The sequence below is a fragment of the Carcharodon carcharias genome, chromosome 12 (assembly GCF_017639515.1).
Source record: "Carcharodon carcharias isolate sCarCar2 chromosome 12, sCarCar2.pri, whole genome shotgun sequence".
NCBI classification, from domain to species: Eukaryota; Metazoa; Chordata; class Chondrichthyes; order Lamniformes; family Lamnidae; genus Carcharodon; species Carcharodon carcharias.
Window position 1 is genome coordinate 90354100 of NC_054478.1, and position 23005 is coordinate 90377104.

Consider the following 23005-nt stretch of genomic DNA (forward strand, 5'->3'; position numbering starts at 1 on the left):
TCCACAACACCATTGGCCACTTCTGTCTTACTTTCTTACTCCCTTGAATTATATTGGCTTGCTTTTTTTTATAAATCTTGCTTCTTATGCTGTTTCTATTATCTCTTCCAGTTTAGCCTGTATTATTTTTTCTATCTATAATTTAATTTCTCTTTGCTCTTTGGCTTTCTGATTCTCTCTAACATTTTTGCGAAGTATCTTTCTGTATTTCATGTTACTTTATTAGTCCACTTGCTCATTTCTTGATTTCCCTACCATCATTTATGTTTGTCCAATTGTCCCACTACTCTCAACTCTAGCCACCTTTGGTTTATGGTTGTGTTAGCTCTGGCCTTTGACTGTCCAGCTCTTCTCTGTGATATGCTACTGAAGCCTTGGCTCTGATCATGTAATATGCTTGCTTTGTCCCCTCTCTATCTCTTAACCCTGTCCCCATTATCTCTCAGCTTTGTCCTGGTGACTGTCGACTAAGCCGATCTGATCTGCTAGCCAAGAATTGGCTCTTTCTGTGGTCTATTAGACAGGCTGTGGCTCTGTTCCTTTGATCTATCAAAGCTCAGGCCTTTATCATCTCTGTGCATTATACAATAATTCCCCAGTGGCTCTTAGTATTTCCTGACTGTTCCTTTATCCCCTTACTCTGCCCTCTCCATCTGCCATTTCTATTGGGTTCTGTTGTGCAGCTCTGTTTTCAAAACCTCCCGAGTCTGCCTGTCCTTGTCCGCAACCATATAATCCCCAATCCCTGTATTTTTCTGTGTCCTGAAAAATTTCACTCTGAGCAAAATACAAAATATACATCCATATCAAACATCCATTATATATAACGAGACTGATTAAAATGAGGGACTGTCAAAGGGAATTGAAATAAATTGCGGAAATTCAAACCAGGAGCAACATATATTCAGGTAATTTGATATCCAATACAGAAAGCTGACTAAAGAGCTGTAACATTGAAGCTGTAAAGAATGAGGAATAAGTGTGTTACAACTTTGGTATGAACTGGCAAATTGTCATTTCAGAAGTTCTTTAAAAAATAGTGATGTATTTACCTACAACCTGACTGAAAGCACTTGGTGAACTTCTGTCAAGGTAGCTGACAAAAATAAATTGAGAAACTCCATACTGGAACCACTAGGTGGTGCTACGTCATAAACTAAAGATAAGTTCTTCAGAATGCAATGAGAAAGTTGAAAAGCTCAACAATCAAATGACCATCTTTTCATTCTGTCCTTCCATATTTATGAGTCTATTAAGAAACAATAATGTTGAGTAAGGCATATTGTCGGATCTCTATTACATCATACTAATCCTTAACACCTGAAAACAACCAAATAAAATACGTTTGTGAAGATATCATTAAGTGATCACTTTACACATGATACATTTGGAGCCTTCCAGTAACCTATAAAACTAACCAGCGAGAATATTATCTGATTACAAAAAAAAGTAAAATACTTCAAAAACTACGTAAATCTCTCCACACCTCAGAAAACTCCCACAGCATAAAATAACATTTCTAAATTAAGGAATCGAATGAAGAAAAGTTAGAAACCTGGTTTTAACCTAATGCAACCAGAAAAAAAAAAGGAGCAGATATGGGTCAGATATGCAAACTACACACCACCTGATTTACAATTCCGTTGAAGTCACTGGAGCGTAAAGATGGGCAGGAATAAATCTGGCGAAAGATGAATGCCATGTCACCAGATACACTGGAGAGAATAGAGGGTGAAATGTAGAGACAGTTCCAATCGTTCTGGACCAAACTGTTTTCATTGACCAACAAAGATTCTTCCATTCCTGTCCTAACAGAAAATCTTAGTCAAACTGTCTCCCACAAACTGTTCACTCATTTTACAAGCAACTGTAAACAATCGGCAGAATTTCTCCTGGTGCTCCACCCCATGAACAACCTCAACTTTAATGTTCATCCACCAAAGACAAATAGTTCAATATAAATCAGCAAGTTACTCAATTTGTTAAATCCTCAAAAGTTTAATAATGAACAGAGGAGGAAATGTTGAATTCAGTGCAATGCCAATGAAATAGGTAAATATTATCCATTAAGAAAGCTGAGATTTACAGACTGTAGATCTGATCCATGCTCTGTACTGGGTTAACTGATCTGACCGGTGGTGGTACTATTGGTTTCATTACCCCTGGGATAGGGAGAGGAAAAAACATGAGTTCTCAAGGTCAATTAATTTATCTTCAAATGCCATACCCTACCAACTACACTACTGGCCTCATCCACTGCTCAATTCACTGTACCCTCATCACCCACCTACCAAAACTCTCTATTAATAAGGATTCAAGACCAACAGTCATGTGCTTTCCTCACCCTTACACACCTAAGCACAGTAGAAAGCCTCACACTGATAATTCACACAAACTGACAACTGTTCAACCATCAAAGCCACATAACAAACATATTGCATAACACACATTGACACACTTCCTATTCTTGCAGGAGAAGGCAGCAAAAAAAAGGGGGACAGCAGGAAATGATTTGGAGGGGAGCAAGACCATCTGTATGTTTTAACTCCTATGGAGGAGACAATGCTGCCCATATGAGGGAGGACATCAGTGAAGCCATCATCACCAGCAGGGCTGCAGCGATTGATGAAGAAGGTAGCCACATTCCGAATCTTCTTTCTTTCATCTCACTTACCCTTCAGCCATCAATTGCTTCTGACTGAGAAGCTTCTGATGGTGTAAACATGCATTTCATCACTCCCCTCACCATAGCCCTATGCTTTTTTTCATTTCAAATTCTCAAGAACTGGATCTTCTTCTGACAGTGGAATGAGAGTAAGAGCCAGAAGAGGACAGTGAAGATCAAGAGATACTGTCATTTGATCTTATACTCACAGCCACTGGCCCAGATACTGAGATTGCATGTATCTTAGAGGATAAGATAGAGGGGAGCTGAATGTGGTGAGACACCGGGCACAAATGCGCAAGGACCAAAGTGGGGGCAGGGGAATAGCGCAGGTGCCAACTCATTGCAGGGTGAGGAACACTAGTTTTGCTGCCATGATCTCAGATGAGAGCATCAATGGGCTAGGCTACAGAAGGAAGCGGATGGACATACACTATCAAATGCTTGGTGCACTGGAAAGCCTGCAGCAAAGCCTGTATTCAATGGCAAGAAGCACGGATGAATCCAGCACCAACTTAGCATTTGGATTTGCACAGAACTTGAAGCTCATCCTTCTGAACATAAAGCAGGTGGCCACCTCCACCAGCACATCTGTGGAACCAATCATACTGCAGCATCTGATGGCTGATACCATTGCTTCATTGTCAGTATAAGCAGCATCCACCCAACACTGTAGAACTGCAGTAGAAACTCAGACTGAAGACTCAAGCTCAGACTGCTACCATCACGGCTGTGTTTACCACGCCGACAGGTTACCAGGATTGCCAGCCTGGGCAACTGGTAGTGGCTCTATGGTGCATGCACCTGCCACCCTCTCTAAGGATGACAGCATTTGTCCTCTTACCACAGCCATTCTGCCAACACCTTTGCCAGCCTGGCAGCCCAGACTGCTGCCTCCGAGGGCAAGATGGTGAAGTCTGAAGAAGGGCCTTCTCGGGTCACAACTGCTCGAGCTTGTTCTGTGAAACCACCTGCAGCTTACACAAGTGAAAGTCAGCAACCACTGGGGAAGCATCTTGTAGGCACCCCAGGAGATGCAAAGGCACACAGATGATTAGTTTATTTTCTGATTCAATCTATAATTTAAATCAGAAATTGCATTCTGCATTAGTTTTTATTTTTCCATTGTGGAAACGAAAACAATATGATGGTCAATAATAGAGGAGAGGGAAGGAGTGTGAGACTGTTGGTGAATGGGGAGTGTGGCTGAGGTTATTGGTATTGTTCATGATTTATTTGGTCACGAAGACATTGGGCAGAAGATGCTGTCTACATTGTTGCCTCCCTTCCTCTTCCCGTTCCTCCACTTTCTCCTCCGCTTCTACTTTGGCCTCATCTACTTACATAAGAGCATAAACAATAGGAGCTGGAGTTTGACATTTGGCCCCTTGAATCTGCTCTGCCATTCAATAGGAACATGGCTGAATTTCTACCTCAACTCCATATACCTCCATATCCCTCAATTCCCTTCATACCCAATGACCTATATCTTGAATATGCTCAATGGCTGAGCATCCACAACTCTCTGGGGTAGAAGATTCCCAATCCTATAAGTGTAAAGAAATTTCTTCTCATCTCAGTCCGAGTTGGCCACCCCCTTATTAGGAAAATGTGACATCGTGTTCTTGGGCTGGATTTTCAATCTTCATTTCTGGGTCCTGTCCTTGCATCAAGTCAGTGATGCGAGTGATTTTCAAATGCAGAGTGTGTAATTGGCCTGGGGCGAGTTCTCTAATTCGGGGAACAGCAGGATGCACATGAACTGAGCAGACTACGTGCCGATAGTTCTCCATAACATTTTCAGAGCAAGTGGCCAGTTGCATCACTGAGAAATCAGCCACCATCACATATGGGGCACAATTGAGAAGTGGGCATCACTGAGAAGCGCAACATCACATGTCAGTGGCAGGCTGGATGAGATGAGGGAGGCCAGGCTTCTCAGACAACATTCTCTCATCCTGCAGAAGAGAGTGCAAAACTCACGCAAACTGTCTCAACCTGGTGGTAGGTGGACCTGCACAACCTGGTACTGATGGACGAGGCAGCGCTGGATATTGCAAGGGTGCCATCATGGTGGGTCATTGGCAATGGCGGGATGGGAGGTTGTGAGTAACCTGGTCATTTGACTGCTCTATCCTCAGGTAAAGGACATGGCGGAAACTCTTGCCCAGTGTACGCTGAGGCTCCTCAACTGCTGTAATCTACTGGGTTGGTTGTGCTGAGGCACTTGCTGAGTAGCCAGTGTACTCATTACCATCTTCTTGTTTCTCCCACATGTAGCAGTAGGGGAGCTGAGTGGCCCTGCCCAGTTGTTGCTGGCCTCCTCGGTGGAGGAAACTCCTTTGAGCCAGTACCCATCACAGCATACGTCTGCAACATCCGCCAGCACAGACCACAGACACAGTCACCTTAGTTGGACCTCAGTCAAGCTTAGAATGGGGAACACTGGGTGAGCAGCACATCATGAGTAAGCAGGAGGAGAGTGAGGCAGAGTCAGCTGTGGGCAGTCTCCCTTTAGTGGACAAAGGGCAGGCCCAGCCATGGTCCGATGGGTGAAGATGCTCAACCCTGGGTGTCACAAACAAGGAGGGTTTTTTGGAGTATCAGAAGCAGATCAGTTCTCGAATGTAAGGGATTCCTGAGGCATGTTGAGAGAGCAGTTAATAAAGCATATAATATCTTAGGCTTTATTAATAGGGGCATTGAGTACAAGAGTAAGAAGGTCATGTTGAACTCATATAAGACACTGGTTAGGCCTAATCTGGAGTACTGCATCCACTTCTGGGTGCCATACTTGGAGAAGAATGTGAAGGCATTGGAGAGAGTACAGAGGCGATTCACAAGAATGATTCCAGGGCTAAAGATCTGTAGCTATGGGGATAGATTGGAGAGGTTGGGACTGTTTCCCTTGGAGAAAAGAAGACTGAGAGGAGACTTGAAGGAGGTATTCAAGATCCTGAGGGGTATGGACAGGGTAAATGGTGAGAGACTGTTCCCACTCAAGAGAACATCAAGAACTAAAGGGCACAGATTCAAAATAATTGGAAAATAAAGTAAATGTGGTGTGGGGAAAACATTTTTCACCCAGAGGGTGGTTGGAGTCTGGAACAAACTTCCTGAAAGGGTGGCGGAGGCAGGCTTGATTGAGATATTCAAAAGGAAATTGGGTTGCTACCTGAAAAGAAAGAATGTGCAAGGTTATGGGGATAAGGCAGGGGAGTGGGACTAGGTGGAATGCTCTTTCAGAGAAAAGGTGCAAACTCAATGGGCTGAATGGCTCCTTCTGCACTGCAAAGATTCTGTGATTCTATGATTAAGGGTCCGGGGCAGTCAATGGAGAGCCCAGGTAGGCCATGTGCTTCGTCATGGCTCAGGGATTTGAACGTGTGAGCTTCATCACTGAGATAATCGCCAATGTTTTGGAAAGCCAAATGCAACATCACCCTGGACTGCTCAGGCTCTGTGATGGCACAGAGGGGCTTGCAGTGGATACCAAATACATCCCAGTTGGTGATCTCATCCAGCATGCCAGGGTGCCATGAAAGGGCTGAGGTAGGCAGAGAGGCTGAGGAGGGGGTTACACACTGCTCAGGGGACACAAGGGTCCTCCCTCATCTCCTTAGCCACTCTGACTCAGGGCCCATCCATGCTGCAGGGCCCTGTGACAGAAGCTTCCATTGAAATGTGCAGGCCAGCAGCCGGTGGAGGAGCTCTCATGAGCACCTCCAAGATGAGGGTGGAAGCCACAGGCATCTTAGTTGGATGTAGAGAAAATGGAGCAGGCTGCCTCCACCTCATCCTCAGTCATGGGGTAGGGTGGCAGGGAACCCCCATAGAAGTGGGCATGAACGCAAGGCACCACACCATTGATAGCACTTAATTATTTGGCTCACCTGAGTGAAATTCTCTCAATTTGCTTGTTCATTTATTTTTCTTGTGATGATAATTGCTGATGTTCTCAATCATACTTTGGAGTTATTAATGTTTGATGTCAAAAGTGAATTGAAGGTTATGGTGGGTGTGTCAGTCTTTGGCTTGGTATGGTTCCATGGTCTGTGATGTAGGAGGATGTTGACAGTGGAGACACCATTTTCAATGTCTTTGAGTGAGAATGAGATTACTCAGATGTGCGTCCATGCTGGATAATTTCTCTACCTAATAGAATTTGAGTTGCAGCATCTTCTGTCATAGTGATGAGAGATGCTCATGTGAAACATTACTGTATTAGCTTGACCCTTGTGACCATGCCAGCCTGCTGATCGCCATGAGGCCTGGGGTGGCCTTAGCGGTCTTTCTCCAATGCCTGGACACCAGGTTTTCAACAGTGACCCCCTTCATTCTCCTCTTTCTCTTCTTTTTCCTGCTCCCTGTCCTCTTCCAAGGAAAAATGATGTTCCAGGTCCTCCTATTCATCCAGCTCCAGGCCTCTTTGTATAGTCATGTTGTGCAGCATGCAGCAAACGACCAACTGCCTGGATAGGCACAGTCTCCTTTAGTACCGAGCTATAGGTAGCTGACTCTTGGGTGGTAGACCTTATGTCTTGATAGCACTTTCTTCCCTTTTCAACTCCTCACTGTGCTCTTCTGGCCTCCTGTTGACCAGGAGGCTGTATCTGCTGAAACTTCTCCTCACTAATCTGTCCAATGTCAGAGCCACTTGTTCCCATTTCCCCTCCCTTGCCAGCCTCTCTTTGGCTCACCGGGGCGTTCTCTGCCAACCTTTGCTGCCCAAGCGATGCCAGCAGCCTCATGTACTTATGGAGCCTCTTAGCTCCGGCAGTGGCAACTCTGTGTCACTGGTTGAGCAGCTGCATGTTTTTCACTTAAGTATATTGACCAGTGCATCCAACAGCCTTCTTGGTTCCCCATTGTGTTCATGACAGCTGTGCCCTGACATGTCCCAGATTCTGCATTTTCCTTGTGCCTCCCGATTGACAACATAGAACTACTCCTCTCATGCCTTTTAATGATCTCAACAGCAAGCTCAATGACCATTTAAGGTAGGTTCCCAGTTCCCTACTCCCACCCTCCCTTTGAGGTTTGTGATGTGTTCCGGAGGCATCGAGATTGAGTGGCATCTTCTGGGAATGTGGTTTACAATTTGTGCTTGCACCCACCAGCAATTGAAAACCCAGGCCCTAGATTCATCAGTCAGGGACAATATTTTCTCAGCATCTATCTTGCCAAGCCCCTTAAGAATTTTATATTTCAGTTAGATCATCTCTCATTCTTCTAAACTACAGGGAATATAGGCCTAGTCTACTCAATCTCTTCATATGGGATAGATCAGTCCCCTCGTCTAACTCATTAATATAGATTGTAATATAAGTTTTGCCTCCTCCAATTCCTCATGCTCCTGCTCCTCATCTTGTTGCCTTGTGGTGGCAAGGGTTGTACCTTTATAATGACAAGGCTGTGCAGCATGTAGCATGTGGCCATAAATCTTCAGTCACTCAGCTGAGTATTGCAGCGGTCCTCCAGATCAGCTCCAGCACTGGGAGCATTAACTGAAGACATTGTCAGAGACGTTACAACATTTCTTGTGGCAGCATTACTCTTATAGTAGGTCAGCTCTATGCATGGGCATCATTTCCGGACCAGATTCGTGAACTAAGTCATGAGTGGATAAACCTAGTTGACCTGTAGCTGCTCTTTAATATGCCCTGAATATGGTTAAAATAGTACTGAGGACTTCAGCAGAATGATTGGATTTTGCCTGCTAGCATGATATTGGGTTTGGATCCGCATTTGTGATTATACACCAGCTACATACAGAGGGAGTGGAATCCCTTTTGCTTCAGGACAATGGCAGAGTTGCATACGATAGACAGCATGATGTGCCTGCTCTGAATACTGCCAGCAGGTGTTAGGAACACCTACAAAGAACTTTACAAATATGGTACATTTCAAGTTGGAAGAGAGCACTCACAACATTTTGGAACTTTAGGAGGCCTCATAGAACCCTAAAAACAGGCACCAACAGAGCTTAATTTATCCCTTAGAGTCTTCATAAAAGTCAGGAGAAAAAGAAGTGAGAATTGAAAATGAAAATGAATAATTATAATGAAGGTGAATAGCAGTGTCATGTTGATGTCTCAGTTGACTCAGTGGTATGAATCCTTTTTTTGAGTTATAAGGTCTTACATTCAAGTCTCAGACTAGAAGACTAGAGCTGTAATCCAGGGCTGGATTTTATGTAGAGGTGGTAGCCCCTTGTCTGGATTATAAATTGGCTGCAAGCCTGCCTCTGCTTGGCCGGGAAACTCCAAGCTAATTTTATGGCCATTGGGCTGCTCATTGGCGCAGGGCAAGACTTGATCAATGTTCCTATCTGAAAAGAAGCCCCACCTCCGGGTTCTGTTGGCCGATCAAATGGCCGGCAGCTTTCTAGTCCCAGCATTGCCATCGGGAGCAGGCAGTACCCCCACCATGCCAAGGGAAGAGCCATGGAGCTGGATTAGAAAGTTAGTGGGGGTTTTGGCAGGGCCAGTCTGGCAAGTTGTGATGAAGGGGGCTGGAAGATCAGATTCAGGAAGATGGTGGGGGAGGGGTGGAACATGGGGAAGTACTGTGGGAAGTGCCTCTGTTGGGTAGGGGTGCCTAAACAGGATGGTCCCTCTCATCACAAAAAGGCTGCCTGTGTGCTGGCAAAATACCAGGCAACATAAAGGCCTCTGATGGCTCAAGGGTGGGTGGTTCACCTGATGCCTAAGCTGCATTGGTAAAAATACCAAAACCCACAGAGGCAATGCCGCCACCACTGCACCCTTGTGCCTGCTGTGTGGGGGAGGGGTGTAAAATTCCACCCCTCAGTCTGAGGGAGCACTACATTGTGATGTTTACTGTACCGATGCCTCTCTTGTCTGTTCCTATTGCATTATTTGAATAGGAGCAGTGGGATTCTTCCAGAGTCCTGCTCAAAATTTATCTACCATTGAACACCACCAAAGAGCAGATTAACTAATTATGTATCTCATTGCTGTTTCTGAGACTTTCTTGTACATAAATTGGTTGCCATGTTAACTTACAGAATAAAAGTCATTGTAGTTTAAAAAAAACATAATTGGCTGTGCAGCATTTTGGTACAATGCAAGGCTTTAAAAAGACATTGTAGAAATCTAAGTTTAAGTTCTTCCTTCTATTCTGGAAAATATCGAATTCACCCCTATGATATTGTTCACATTTCTGGAACAAACCTAGTAATGTAATTTTGCCTGTGCTGTAACCTCAATTCATCATAGGACCAACGGAAATAGTGCAAAAGTAATAGACAAAGTAGTTTCAAAAATATTAAAGAGGACATTAATTTTCATTTAGTAATGAATGAAGTAGGGGAGGTCTTATGGCACAGTGGCTGGTATCCCTGACTCTGAGCCAGAATCTCTGGGTTCAAGTCCCCATCCAGGACTTGATGGCCAAGTTAGATACACTCATAATGTGGCCAAACAGATTGAGTATCAACTTCTAAATCCTTCCAACGTATGCCAATGGCGGCCAGTAAGAGCAGGAGAGATCCCTGTTAAGCCTTGTGAAGGAAGGAAATTGGAGCCTCTACCATAGCTCCAGTCTACAATACACATGTAAAAGTGTATGTTGCCACAGCAAGTTGGACTCATTGGTCGGGGGCTAGTGGCCAGATGGCTGGTGTGGATCAGATTGTTGCCAACAGCATTGGGTTAAATCTATCCTGGTTGGAGTGGATTTGGGACCTGCTTCTTTGCCCTACCCATGGCGGAAATCATGGTGCGGCGGGTCAGACCTGCCTTAGTTTGGAAAACTGAAGAGGAATATATGAAGTACTTTAAATCCAAAGATTTTCCATAGAATTAACAGAATATACAAGCAATACCTGTGAAGCACTCTCACAACTCAATAAGGTGAGTCATTGCAGAGTCATGAAGAAATTGTCATCATGAGTGCATAGGAAGGAATTTATTGAAGTAAATCAATAACAAAGGTTGAAATTACTGTCAGCAGCTACAACTAGCGCTTACATTTCTTTAAAAAAACATTGTTTCCATTTTGTCACCGGCATGTTCAGTTATTTTCTCTCCTTTAGTTCCTTCAATGCCATGTTCCTACACAGCAAGATGATCAGCAGGCAAAATGTGTCCTCGTGTACTCAAGCACTGTTTGACCCAGCCATTGTGAAGTATATGAGTATGGCTAGAATCGCCTTCTTATAGCCCCATATTATTATTCAACCAACAAAGAAACATTGATTTAAAAACTCTCAAATGGGGACTTGTTGTCTAACATCATACCAATGTAACCTGAGTTTTAATACATTGCTACCAGGCCGCTCCCATCAGGGTGCCTTTGGGAGACATTTTCTGCTGAAAGAAAGTGTCCCACTTATCACACAGTGTGGTCAGAGTTCTGATAGCCAATACAATAGTGACATGATTGACAGGCTGAACTTTGTGAAGCACAGGATAAAAATCAATCTCAAACAATTAAATGTGAAAATGTTCCAGGTTTAAATTCTGTCACCGTTAATGCAGTTATTATGAAAAATACAGCACAGAAATCAACAACTAGAAGTCAAACAGAAAAGGGTTTACGTTCTAAAACTGACTGAAATGTAAGAAAGTAAAGAAAATTTTGGAAATTTCTTATTAATATAAAAGCACAATAAATTGCCTAATGTGTGAAAGCTATTTTAAAATTGCCATAACACACCTTTGTCGTCGGAAGTCGGAGGTCTCGGATTGAGAAGCTTCCTCTATAAGAGGAGTTATTATTTTTTCTGCTATATCTGTCAGAACAGAGAAGGTTGGCTCCACAATAAAATCAATAAAACCTGTTTGAAATAAAAAGTTCTATATTACTAACAGCTCACAGCTAGATGAGCAGATTTCCCCAAGTATGAATTAAGATTTAAACAGTATTATGTGCTTTTGAATGTCATGACTCACTAATTCTGCAAAGTTAGATCCTGCAGAACTGTATGACCTTTAAATTTCTTCTTATGGTATGGAATAGTCAAGTGTGGAAAATGAAGCATTGTTAAAACAGACAAAAGATATTTTGAACATTTAAAATACAGAAATTCTAAAAATATCAACAACTGAAATTTCACCGAATTGTCTAATCGTTGCTATGAAAGGATACAATGTGTGCTCATGCATAATAATATAAACGGCAATGATAGAATGCTATATTCTATCCACTTTCCTGTATGCCACAGAAACCTGGACAATAAGTAAAAATCTGTGGCAGAAAATAGAGGCCTTTGAAATGTGGATGCTAAGACACATGCTTATAGTTCCATATGTAGACCATAAGACAAATGAAGAGATGATTGAAATTGCAAAAGCAAAAAGAACTCTAAAAGTGACATGCAGAAAAGAAAATGTCAGTATTTCAGCCATTTGGTCGGAGCTGAAAAGCTACAGGGGTCTCTTCCAGAGGTAAATGTGGAGGGTGTCATGTTATTATAATGATATAATCCTTGGGTTTATTTACTGTACAAGACACAAGGCACTAGTCTCTCATAAGTGATTGGGTAAACACATTGTGGGTTCATTTATTAAAGCTAGGCAAATGAGGACAGTTATATATAGATATAAAGCTTGAAGACATCAGAACTGTGTGTCTGTGCGCTGCTCAAAGCAAAGATGAAACTAAGACTGGATCCCATGACACATTTCCCTTCTAGTGATATCATGCTGATATCCCTTAAAAGCATATTACAACTGCCCCCTTTCTTTTTAAGATGCTTTCCTCCATTCCAAAGAAGCATAACTATTTACAATACATGTTCATGTTTAGTTACCATTACATAAGTGCATAGAACTGATGAATCTATGAGTTTCTAAAGCGTAAAGGTAATGTGCTGGTATGCCCAGATCTTGTGATGGTAACCTTGTCTGGAGGTTTCTTTAATTGCTCACAGTAATCTGTGGGATTGTCATTCTTAATTGTTGTTTCTGGTTGCATTAAGATCATGCCGTAGATGTAATAGGGCGGTATGGGCTCAGGAGCTGCAGTGGATCTGATTTGACCTTGGTTATGCCTCACTGTTGCGCCTATGTGTGTGATTTCTTCATAGGACCTTGGTTCTGAAAGAATCCTTGTCACCTCGACTGGTTGCCATATACCTTCTGTAGGATCCTGGATGTGAACTTGTTGTCCTAACTGTCAACTTGGAAATTCTGTACCTGCATTTTTGTTGTGCACATTGGTCACCTTCTCTTGTAGTTTTAAAAGTTATTCCCCAGTTTCTGAGAGAATAGGATGGGTAAGAGTAGGTAAATTTGTACACACTGGATTGTCAACCATGAGCTCTGCAGTGATGGAATAGTTGCACTTAAAGTTGTTGCTATCAGATGTAACATTGCAATGTATAGATCTTGCTTGGTCTGTCTACATTTGAGAATTAGTGATGTCAATGTGCGAATAATCCATTTAGCTAAGCCTTTAGATCTAGGGTAATGAGTAGAAGAAGTAATTCGATTGATATTCCACTTCTCACACATATCCTTAAATGGTTTACGGATAAATTGCAGACCATTATCTGTAATGTTCTCTCTAGGCACTCCAAATAAACTGAAAATAGCACTTAGTGTGCGTGACAGCTGTGCTTGGCATATTGTGCAATTGCTGAATAAAGGGGTATTTGGTAAGGTAGTCGATAATGATGATGAAGTCAGTGTCATGGACCTGAAAGAGATCAGATGCGATTTTAGACTTCATGTGGAATGAATGGTGCTTTGTGCTGACTTGGCATACGCTCTTGACATGTTTCACACTTCTTGATGATGACTTCAATGACGGGCAATAGATTGTCACTCTTGCAAGTCTTCTCATCTGATCTAGGCCATGTGTGAGTGATGAAGTTGTTGAAGAATATCAGGTCACAAAGATTGCAGTGTGAGGTCCTGCCTGCCTTTAGAAATGACTCCCTGAGAGATGCCTAGCTCATCCCAATAAGGCCAAAATGGTCTCACATGTTCGTGGACATGCTGAGTTGAATCAGGCCATCTTGCAATGATGGTTTTCTGGTTTCTGTACTGTAGAATCTGTCACTATTTCTTCTTGCAGCTTCTGGCATTTGCGTTGTGCAAAATGTACCAGATCAATTTGGAGAGCGTCTTCAAGTTCAATGTCAATGAAGTCAACTTGTAGATATAAAGGTATATCTTCTGTTTTTGCTGGGTTAGGCAATCTGCTAAGCGCATCCAATGTGAGCATCAAGTTGCCTGGCTTGTACCTAATCTCACAATCGCAACCTTGAATCTTTATCAAGAGACGCTTCAATCTTGGCGGTGCATTAGTCAATGGTTTTCCTCAAATCATCTCCAGTGGTTTGTGGTCAGTCTGCGCAATAAATCTTATGCCAAATAGATAGGTATGAAAAGACATGATTCCAAACACTAAAGCTAATACTTCCTGCTCAATGTTGGAGCAGTTGGATTGGGTTATGGACAGAGATTTAAAAGCAAATACAATTAGTTTTCCTTTTTGTAGGATGCATGCTCCCAGGATTTTCTGTGAGGCATCTATCTCAAGGACAGTTTGTCTCTCAAGGATTGTAGAATTGCAATATTGATGCTTCTGCTAATGAATTTTTCTGTGCTTCAAATAGGTATTGGTGGTCATTTTGCCACAGGAGAGGTGCATCCTTTCTCACAGTTCCCTTAGCAATTAAAATTTTTGAGCAAAATTGAGAATATATTAAAGAGATCTAGATACCTTCAAAGATCGTCCTTTTCTTCAGGAGTTGGCATGACTTTAATATCTTCTACTTTATTTGGATCAGGACATATGCCGGCACTGGAATAAATAGAACTGAAGAAATTGAGATCTCTTGCGCGTTGATGAGCCGCTTGCATCAATAAGTGCATATTATAGTCATGTTCTTGCTTTGTTCCTCCCACAACAGCTATATTGCCTGTGATACAGATGCATCCTGGTACAATGCATGTCATGCAGTCCATGTGAGCTTGAAAGAGATCCTGGCTGATAGATAGCATGAAAGGAAGTTGTTGAAAACAGTATTGTCCAAACGTGCAAAATGTAGTAAGCTATTGGGACTTCTTGATGAGATATACTGACTAATAACCATGTTTGGCATCAAGCATCGAGAAGAATTACACACTCACAAATCTTGGATGTAACTCTTCTAATGTGGGTCTTTCATAAGGGCAACATTTCAAAGCTGTGCTTAAGCGTCATGCATTGAGGCATATTCTCAATGATCCGTCCTTCTTTAAGACACATGTGATTGAGCTACACTAATCTGTGTGCTCTTGTACTCTTCTCATGATTCCATCTTTCTTTATTTGGTGCAGTTCAACTTCAATATGTCTTGTTAGTGGATGCTGCACTTAACTGTTGAATTAATTGACGGACTTGCATTCTTCTGCAAGTATAATGTTGCTGCTCAGTTGAAACTGCCAATTTTGTTGAAATATTCTGGATATTTCAATGTTAAGTCATGAACTGAGGTGATGGAAGTAGTTTCTGAGGATGATCTGTCTTGTGACATCTGACTGATTCCATGGATGTTACTAGTGTGTGGTCCCAACATACCGGTAGACCTGTAATTACTGGGTTTTTAGTTTCCATGATGTAGAATATCTTTGATACCCAGGGAGATTGATTGTATTTGCACTCCAGGACTATAGAACCTGTACAGAGAATAAATTAACCATTATACGCTGCAAGTTTCACAACAGTAGGTTTCACCATGACCTTCCACATCTGTGGATACACATCTTTTAGAATTTGCAGAGGTTGTATGTTAGCACTTGCCCTGTGTTAATCCTGGCCAATAACAAATAGTTACCAACTTTCTTAGGAGAGATCATTTGAATGTTGGCAAACTCGGACAGTGAATTAGTACCTATGTTTTCCACAAGATTGATGGTGTGAATCATGTGTTCACCACTCTTCATCATCATGCACATCATCATCATTTTTGGGTTTGTCAAGCTCCTTGTATATGTTTATGATGGTCATTCTTATTGCTTAAAGGTGCCCATTGTGTACGGTCGGTTTGGATCAGTGCACAACTCTTTGTAGCTGCATCAACTTTTGCTCTAGTGCACTGCCACTGCCAATGGCTCTTTCTGCCGCATGCCTTGTAGAATTGGTGAAAAGCTGGGCATTTCCTTGGTGCATGCAGGAGGCCACACCTTCCACATGTCTTGCTAGGTTTGGGTGTTCCAGTGAGTGCATCAACAATTTTTTAAAAAATTCATTCACGGAATGTGGGTGTCGCTGGCTGGGCCAGCATTTATTGCCCATCCCTAGTTGCCCTTGAGAAGGTGGCCTTCTTTAACCACTACAGTCCATGTGGTGTAGGTACACCCACAGTGTTGTTAGGAAAGGAGTTCCAGGATTTGGACCCAGCCACAGTGAAGGAATGGCGATATAACTCCAAATCAGGATGGTAAGTGACCTGCAGGGGAACTTCCCGGTGGTGGTGTTCCCATCTATCTGCTGTCCTTGTCCTAGATGGTAATAGTCGTGGGTTTGGAAGGTGCTGTTGAAGGAACCTTGGCGAATTCCTGCAGTGCATCTTGTAGACAGTACACACTGCTGCTACTGTGTGTGGGTGGTGGAGGGAGTGAATGTTTGTGAATGGGGTGCCAATCAAATGGGCTGATTTATCCTGGATGGTGTCAAGCTTCTTGAGTGTTGTGGGGTCTGCACTCATCCAGGCAAGTGAGGGGTATTCCAGCACACTCCTGACTTGTGCCTTGTAGATGGTGGACAGGCTATGGGGAGTCAGGAGGTGAGTTACTTGTCGCACGATTCCTAGCCTCTGGCCTGCTCTTGTAACCACAGTATTTATATGGCTAGTCCAATTCAGTTGAAGCGAGGGTTGCTTCAAACCTACGTCCATCCTTGAGTTGTTCTTAGATTCTATATGTTTTGGTCCTGTCTATCTTCCATGGGAGTGGATGCGATCACCAATTCAATAATTCAGCCTGCCAGCTCTGTGTTTGAAAAATCACAATATGTAACATTCTCTCAGCATCTGCTGACAAAGTGGTGTATGGATTCTGTAGGCTGTTGTCAAAGTGACATGAACGCTAGTTGATAAATACAGAAGTTTAACCTTATTTCTGAACTGGTCTTCCAATGTAGTCCATATCTTCTGGCGATCTTTTAGTTCCATTTCTGTTAAGCCTGATGTGTTCAGCCTGTACAGATCTTCATTTCCAATTACTAGGCAATTTTTTATGGCTTGCTTGTCTGGTTCAGACACACCTGAATCAAGAAACCATAGCTCTGTACACTGTTTAAACATTTTGAATTTGGATAGTAGGTCAGCTGCGCCCCAATTCAAACTGGGGAATTTTATGGACATTCTGGCAATATCCCTTTGACTTTCCTTCTTCTGTAGTACCTGGGATAAGTGTTGCTGTAGCCGCTTTTCCGCGCTCTTCCGAACTCCACCCATGAAGACAAATTGTGGTGGGAACATGTCACGGAGCAATGGCATCTTTGCTTTTAATTTGTTTTATTGTTCAGCATCAGCCAAAGCCACCCATTATAAACGTAACCTTCTCAGGCCCAATTTTTATGATTTTTTTTTTGTTTGACTCTCCCCTGCTTGTTATTGATCCAACCCACACCGTGGTCACTCAACTCTCCTGACTGGGCTAACCCAGTGCTGGTCCTCTCGATGCACTGTCCCACACAAGGAATTGACAAGCTATGTGCTGCAATCTCACCATGAGGGATCCTTCTGCTTGCCAGCTCTTTATTTGAGCATTATCTTGACATTTCTGTCTTCAAAGATTTTCTTCACAGTCATCCATGCTGTGTTCTCAACACTATCCAATGCTGCGACTCTGTTACAATCTGACCAAAATGTTAAGGGTCGTCTCTTGCCATGTCACCTGATCTAATGCTGTTCACCATGTCATACCCGTACTTAATCTTACTCCCGCCTGCCTTACCACTGCTGATCACCAAATTGTGTTATTAGAATAATATAATTCTTGGGTTGATTTACTGTGCAAGACACAAGGCACCAATCGCTCCTAAGGGATTTGGTAAACACACTGTGGGTTGATTTATTAATACTAAGTACATGAGAACAGTCATACTTAGGTATAAAGTTTGAAGGTATCAGAGCTGTGTGTGTGCTCTGCTCAAAGCAAATGTGATATAAAGACTGGGTCACATGACACATTTCCCTTCTAATGATGTCATGCTGATATCCCTTAAAGGCACATTTCAACAGACGGCAGCAGAATGAGGTGTTGACCGAGACGCACTTGGATGACAGATGTCACAGAGTGGTTGCAGGCAAGCTACAGTGGATGTGCAAGGATAGTGCAAGACACATGATCATGACCTACCATGACAGCAGATCACTTGGTAGGAGTAGCTACAAGCAGAGAGAGACAGATAGACAGACAGAATGATAGGTTGAAGGGGACAAAATACAGCTGGTTTCAGAGGTTCTGCTTATCAGTAATTCTGAGGCTTTATTCCATTGTCATCCTGGATACTGCAAGAATATGATGATTGCACAATGTTCAGCACCATTTGCGACTCCTCAGATACTGAAGCAATCTGTGTCCATATGCTGCAGGACCTAGACAACATTTGGGCTTGGGCTGATAAATGGCAAGTAACATTCGCACCACACAAGTGCCAGACAGTGACCACCTCCAACAAGACGGAACCCAACCATCTCCCCTCGACATTCAATGGCATTACCATCACTGAATCCCCCACTAGCAACATCCTAGAGGTTGCCATTCACCAGATTCTGAACTGGACCAGCCACATAAATTCTGTGGCTACAAGAGTTGGTCAGAGACTTGGAATTCTGTGGCAAGTAACTCACCTCATGAGTACCCAAGACTTACAAGGCACAAGTCAGGAATGTGATGGAATACTCTCCACTGCCTGGATGAGTGCAGCTCCAATGGCACTCAAGAAGCTCGACACCAGCCAGGACAAAGCAGCCCACTTGATTGGCATCTCATTCAACACTTTAAGCGTTCACTCCCTCCATCACCGATGCACAGTGGTGGCAGCAGTGTGTATCATCTACAAGATGCACTGCAGCAACTCACTAATGCTCCTTCGATAACACCTTCCAAACCTGCAACCTCTACCACCTAGAAAGACAAGGGAAACAGATGCATGGGAACACCACCACCTGCAAGTTCTCTGCCAAAACACACATCATCCTGACTTGGAGCTATGGTTGGGATTTTCCGGTCCTACCCGTGGCATGAATGGGTATGGGCAGGGCTGGAAAATTTGGAGAGCAGCCTAAAGCCTGTTGACTTTGGGCAAGAATTTTGATGAAACTGAAAAATCCTGCCCTATATCATTATTCCTTCACTGTTGCTGGGTCAAAATCCTGGAACACCCTTTCTAACAGCACTGTGGATGTACCTATACCACATGGACTGCAGTGGTTCAAGAAGGCGGCACACCTCCACCTTCTCAAGGGCAATTATGAAGCGGCAACAAATGCTGGCCTAGCCAGTGATGCCCACATTCCATGAATGAATAAAAAAAATTACAGAACATATACAATTTTCTTGCAGTTTGATGAAAATAATGAATATAAGGTATTGTTTGGTGCGTTATTCTAGGAACAGTGGTCTTATGGTGCAGTGGTCCAGGAGTTCTCGGTTCAGTTACCACTTCAGGACTTGATGGACACGGAAAGCGTATTTATAACGTGGCCAAGCAGGTTGATAATCAGCCTACAAATCTTTCCAGTACAGCTGATGGCAAATGGTAAGAGCGGGAGAGTTTTCTAGTCTGCAGAAGGTAACAGAAAACCACAGCAGTGGTTTACCAGAAATAATCATGGACCAATGCAAGGGAAATCCATAGTTGCCAATGCCATCTTAGGGCATGGTACCTGGAAGAGGTGGTGTTTTAGGAAAAAATATTTTCCCTGGTAATGAAAGACACATACGTCATTACGATCTTAATCACAAGAGAGAAAACTTCTGTAACATGTTGACAGTGATATGACGTTCAGTGTATTACATAGGGATCTCTTAAACCTGTTCAAGATATGCTGATGGTCATTAATAGATTCGGGTAACTAACTTCAACATTTGGTTTTCTCTGCAGCTTCCTATCCTAGGGTCATCTTTCTGGTCCCAGGGCCAAGAAACACAGGGAGATTTATGATCATTGAAATCTTGCATGGCTGATCTCCCAAGGTTGATGTAATTAGTTTTCTGTAACCCAGACTGGATCTGCCAGTGAGAGTTCACCGTCAATGAGGTTTGGAAAATACAGCTGAAGCTCTGTGGCTGTTACTTAAAGGGGCTACATATTTCTTGTTGGCCAATATAGGCAGGCAAGGTGTCGATTTCACATCCACTACCCCTGTTTAAAGGCATTGGGGATGGGAGAAATCAGAGGTGTTGATGGGGGGAGAAAATCAAGAATATTGGAGGGAAGGTCAAGGAAGTTGGTGGGGGTGATCAGATGGAAGTATTGGAGGGGGGAAATCAGAGGTGTGAGAGGAGAGATGGGACTGGTGGTTGGGTGGGAGATTGTGTCCCGGGATTTTTGATTGCAGGAAGCTTGGATGTGGAAGCAGGTAAGTCAATTCAGCAGGGAAGGGGAAGGGCACTTGAAAGGTACTTATCTGCTGGATCCTGCAGTGCTCAACTCCCTTTAGATATTGGGCTTCCCAAGGCCCAGGAAACCTGGCCCACAAGGGCAACATTCAAAATAGAAATTGAATATGATGATGCACGAACCTCAGTATATAGTATTTAAATGACTAACCAACTTCCTGGAGTGGATTAATCAGTGCCTGCTGTCTGGCCTCCATTAAAACCTAGAGTGCACAGGTTGGTGACAGGTTAGGGTGAAGTTTAAGATTTTTATATCCCACCCGATCCAAAGACACCCATTTTTGATGGTTAATATTCCTATCATTATTTCCAGTGGCCTTGCAGCAACAGAGTGCGACTAGCTTCTAGAAAATTCCGGGCATAGAGTCACAAGGTGAACACCAGGGTGAAGCACCTGGGTAAAAATAGACTAGCCCCATACACCAAGCACTTTTAGAGCTACTTTACATTACTGAAAAGCAGAACAAACCATAACAACAACTTGTATTATATACCTCATTTATTAGAATGCCCCAAGGTATTTCACAGGTTTTATAATCCTGATAGGGACCATTAACATTTAAAAAGAAATCCAAACACCTTGTTTTAACCAATAGGATGACACCACAGGATTTCACTTTTTTTTAACAAAATACAAATGTCATTGTATATAAAAGAATTAAACAAAGCAAGTATTATTAACTTAAAAATATATTTTATAACTACGCATGCTATGCACGCAGGGTTACTTCTTACTTCTCCTAAGAATTCTTTTATAAGACCTATCAGTCTTAAAGTTATTTGCTTCTGTAGGGATCACCCATAAGTATTCCACAATCGCTGGAAAAATTTCCTCAGCTTCAGCTGTTCTCAGAGGTTAAACTTTCATTTACCCTCTCTTGATTATGGATGCCCTAGCTCCTTGTTCTGGTTATTTTCCAATACTTCCAAGCTATTCTTCTGGTTACTTTCTTTTGCAATAAGACACTGTGAGACCTACTGTAGATTCTCTCACTAGCTTCAAATTAGGTAATCTTTCAGCTTCTCTTCCTCACAAAATCAATGAGTGTTTTATTCCGATTACAGTGCAGGTCTGTCTAACTGTCATTATGTTGGCTAATGTCTTTCAATGAGCTACAAACCATATGAGGTCCAAACTGCAACCAAAAACCTCCCCAAGAAAACACACAGATAAATTGAAACCAGGGAGCCTTCCTAAGCTCCACCATCTCCCTGACAATGTATTCTGCTCTGGACTATCCTCAACCTGCCCTTTAGGTTAATTATACCTCATTTATAATTTCCTCCTTGACCTAATGAAGTAAATGTGGGTTTTACAACTTTTGAGGGTTTACTTAATGCTTTTAAACTAATTTAACTCTAATTCCTAAAATAAAATCACCTCTCTGAAGTGTCCTTACTATAAGGAGGGCAGACATCATGTCTCCAACTCTCCAACTAAGTAAGCCTACTTGCTGTTTTATAGCTCTCTCTCTCTTCTATTCTGGCTTTTTTACCCTACAAACTTAAAGTTATATTCCTAAAACTACAAATATTCTAAATAACTAAAAGATATCTTCTTATAACACATAAACCATGACCTAGGTATTCACAACACAGGAGAATTAGCAAATTTGACACTGGGCTACATATGGAGATATTAGGGCAGTTGACCAAAAACTTGGTCTAAGAGGTTTTAAGGAGTATCTTAAAGAGGAAGGAGAGAAAGCAAGTCGAAGAATTCACGGAGGGATTTCCAGAGTTTAGGGCCTTTGCAATTGAAGACATGGTTGCCAATGACGGTGCAATTAAAATCAAAGATATGCAAGAGACCACAATTAGAGGAGTACAGATAACTCAGAGGGTTGAGGAGGAGGTTAGAGTCAGGGAGGGATAAGACATGAATGGACTTGAAAACAAAGATGAGGACTCTAAAATCAATGCATTGCATAACCCAGAGCTGACTAGATCAGTGAGCCCAGGGTTGAAGGGTGAAACAAACTTGATACAACTGAGGACATGGGAGACAAATTTTTGGATGACCTCAAGTTTATGAAGGGTAGATATGGAAGACTGACTAGGATTGCAATGGAATAGTCAAGTCAAGAGGTAACAAAGGCATGGATGAGGGTTTCAGCAGCAGCTAAGGCAAGGGCAGTATCAGGCAATCTTACAGAGTTGGAAGTAGGCAGTCTTACTGATGATGCAGATATGTGGATGGAGCTCATCTTGAGGTCAAATATAACATCAAGATTGATAACAATCTGGTTTAGCCTTAGTCAGTCAGGGAAAGAGATGGAATCGATGGCTAGGGAATTTGTGGCTGGGGCCAAAGACAATGGCTTTGGTTTTCCCAATATTTAACTGGAGAAAGCTTCTGTTCATCCAGTACTAGGGTTGGATAGCAGTTTGACAATTTAGAGGTAGGAGAAAGGTCGAGAAAGACGGTGGTGAGATAGAGCTGGGTGTCATCAGCATACACGTGAAAACTGATGCTGTGTTTTCAGAAGATATCACTGAGGGGCAGCATGTAAATGAGAAATAGAAGGAAGCAAGGATGGATCCTTGGTGGCCACCCGAGGTAATGGTGTGGGAGCAGGAAGACAAGCCATTGCAAGTGATTCTTTGGCTACAATTACATGGATAAGAAAGCAATCATGTGAGAGCAATTCCACCCAGCTGGTGACAGTGGAGTAAGTTGGCATGATCAACTGTATCAAAGGTATGAGAAGGAAAAGCTTACCTTTATCACAGTCACACAGGAAGTCAT

The 23005-nt window shown here is 42.6% G+C and overlaps 1 protein-coding gene across 3 annotated transcripts in view; it reads right to left on the bottom strand.

The window, feature by feature from the left end:
- The window catches only part of pde1a (phosphodiesterase 1A, calmodulin-dependent), a 522967-nt gene that overhangs the window by 35888 nt on the left and 464074 nt on the right, over nucleotides 1-23005 (bottom strand). For all 3 annotated transcript variants that reach the window (XM_041200982.1, XM_041200980.1, XM_041200981.1), the window contains one exon: nucleotides 11348-11468. In XM_041200982.1, coding sequence (XP_041056916.1) covers nucleotides 11348-11468 — 121 coding nt within the window. The remainder of the gene's footprint in view (nucleotides 1-11347; nucleotides 11469-23005) is intronic.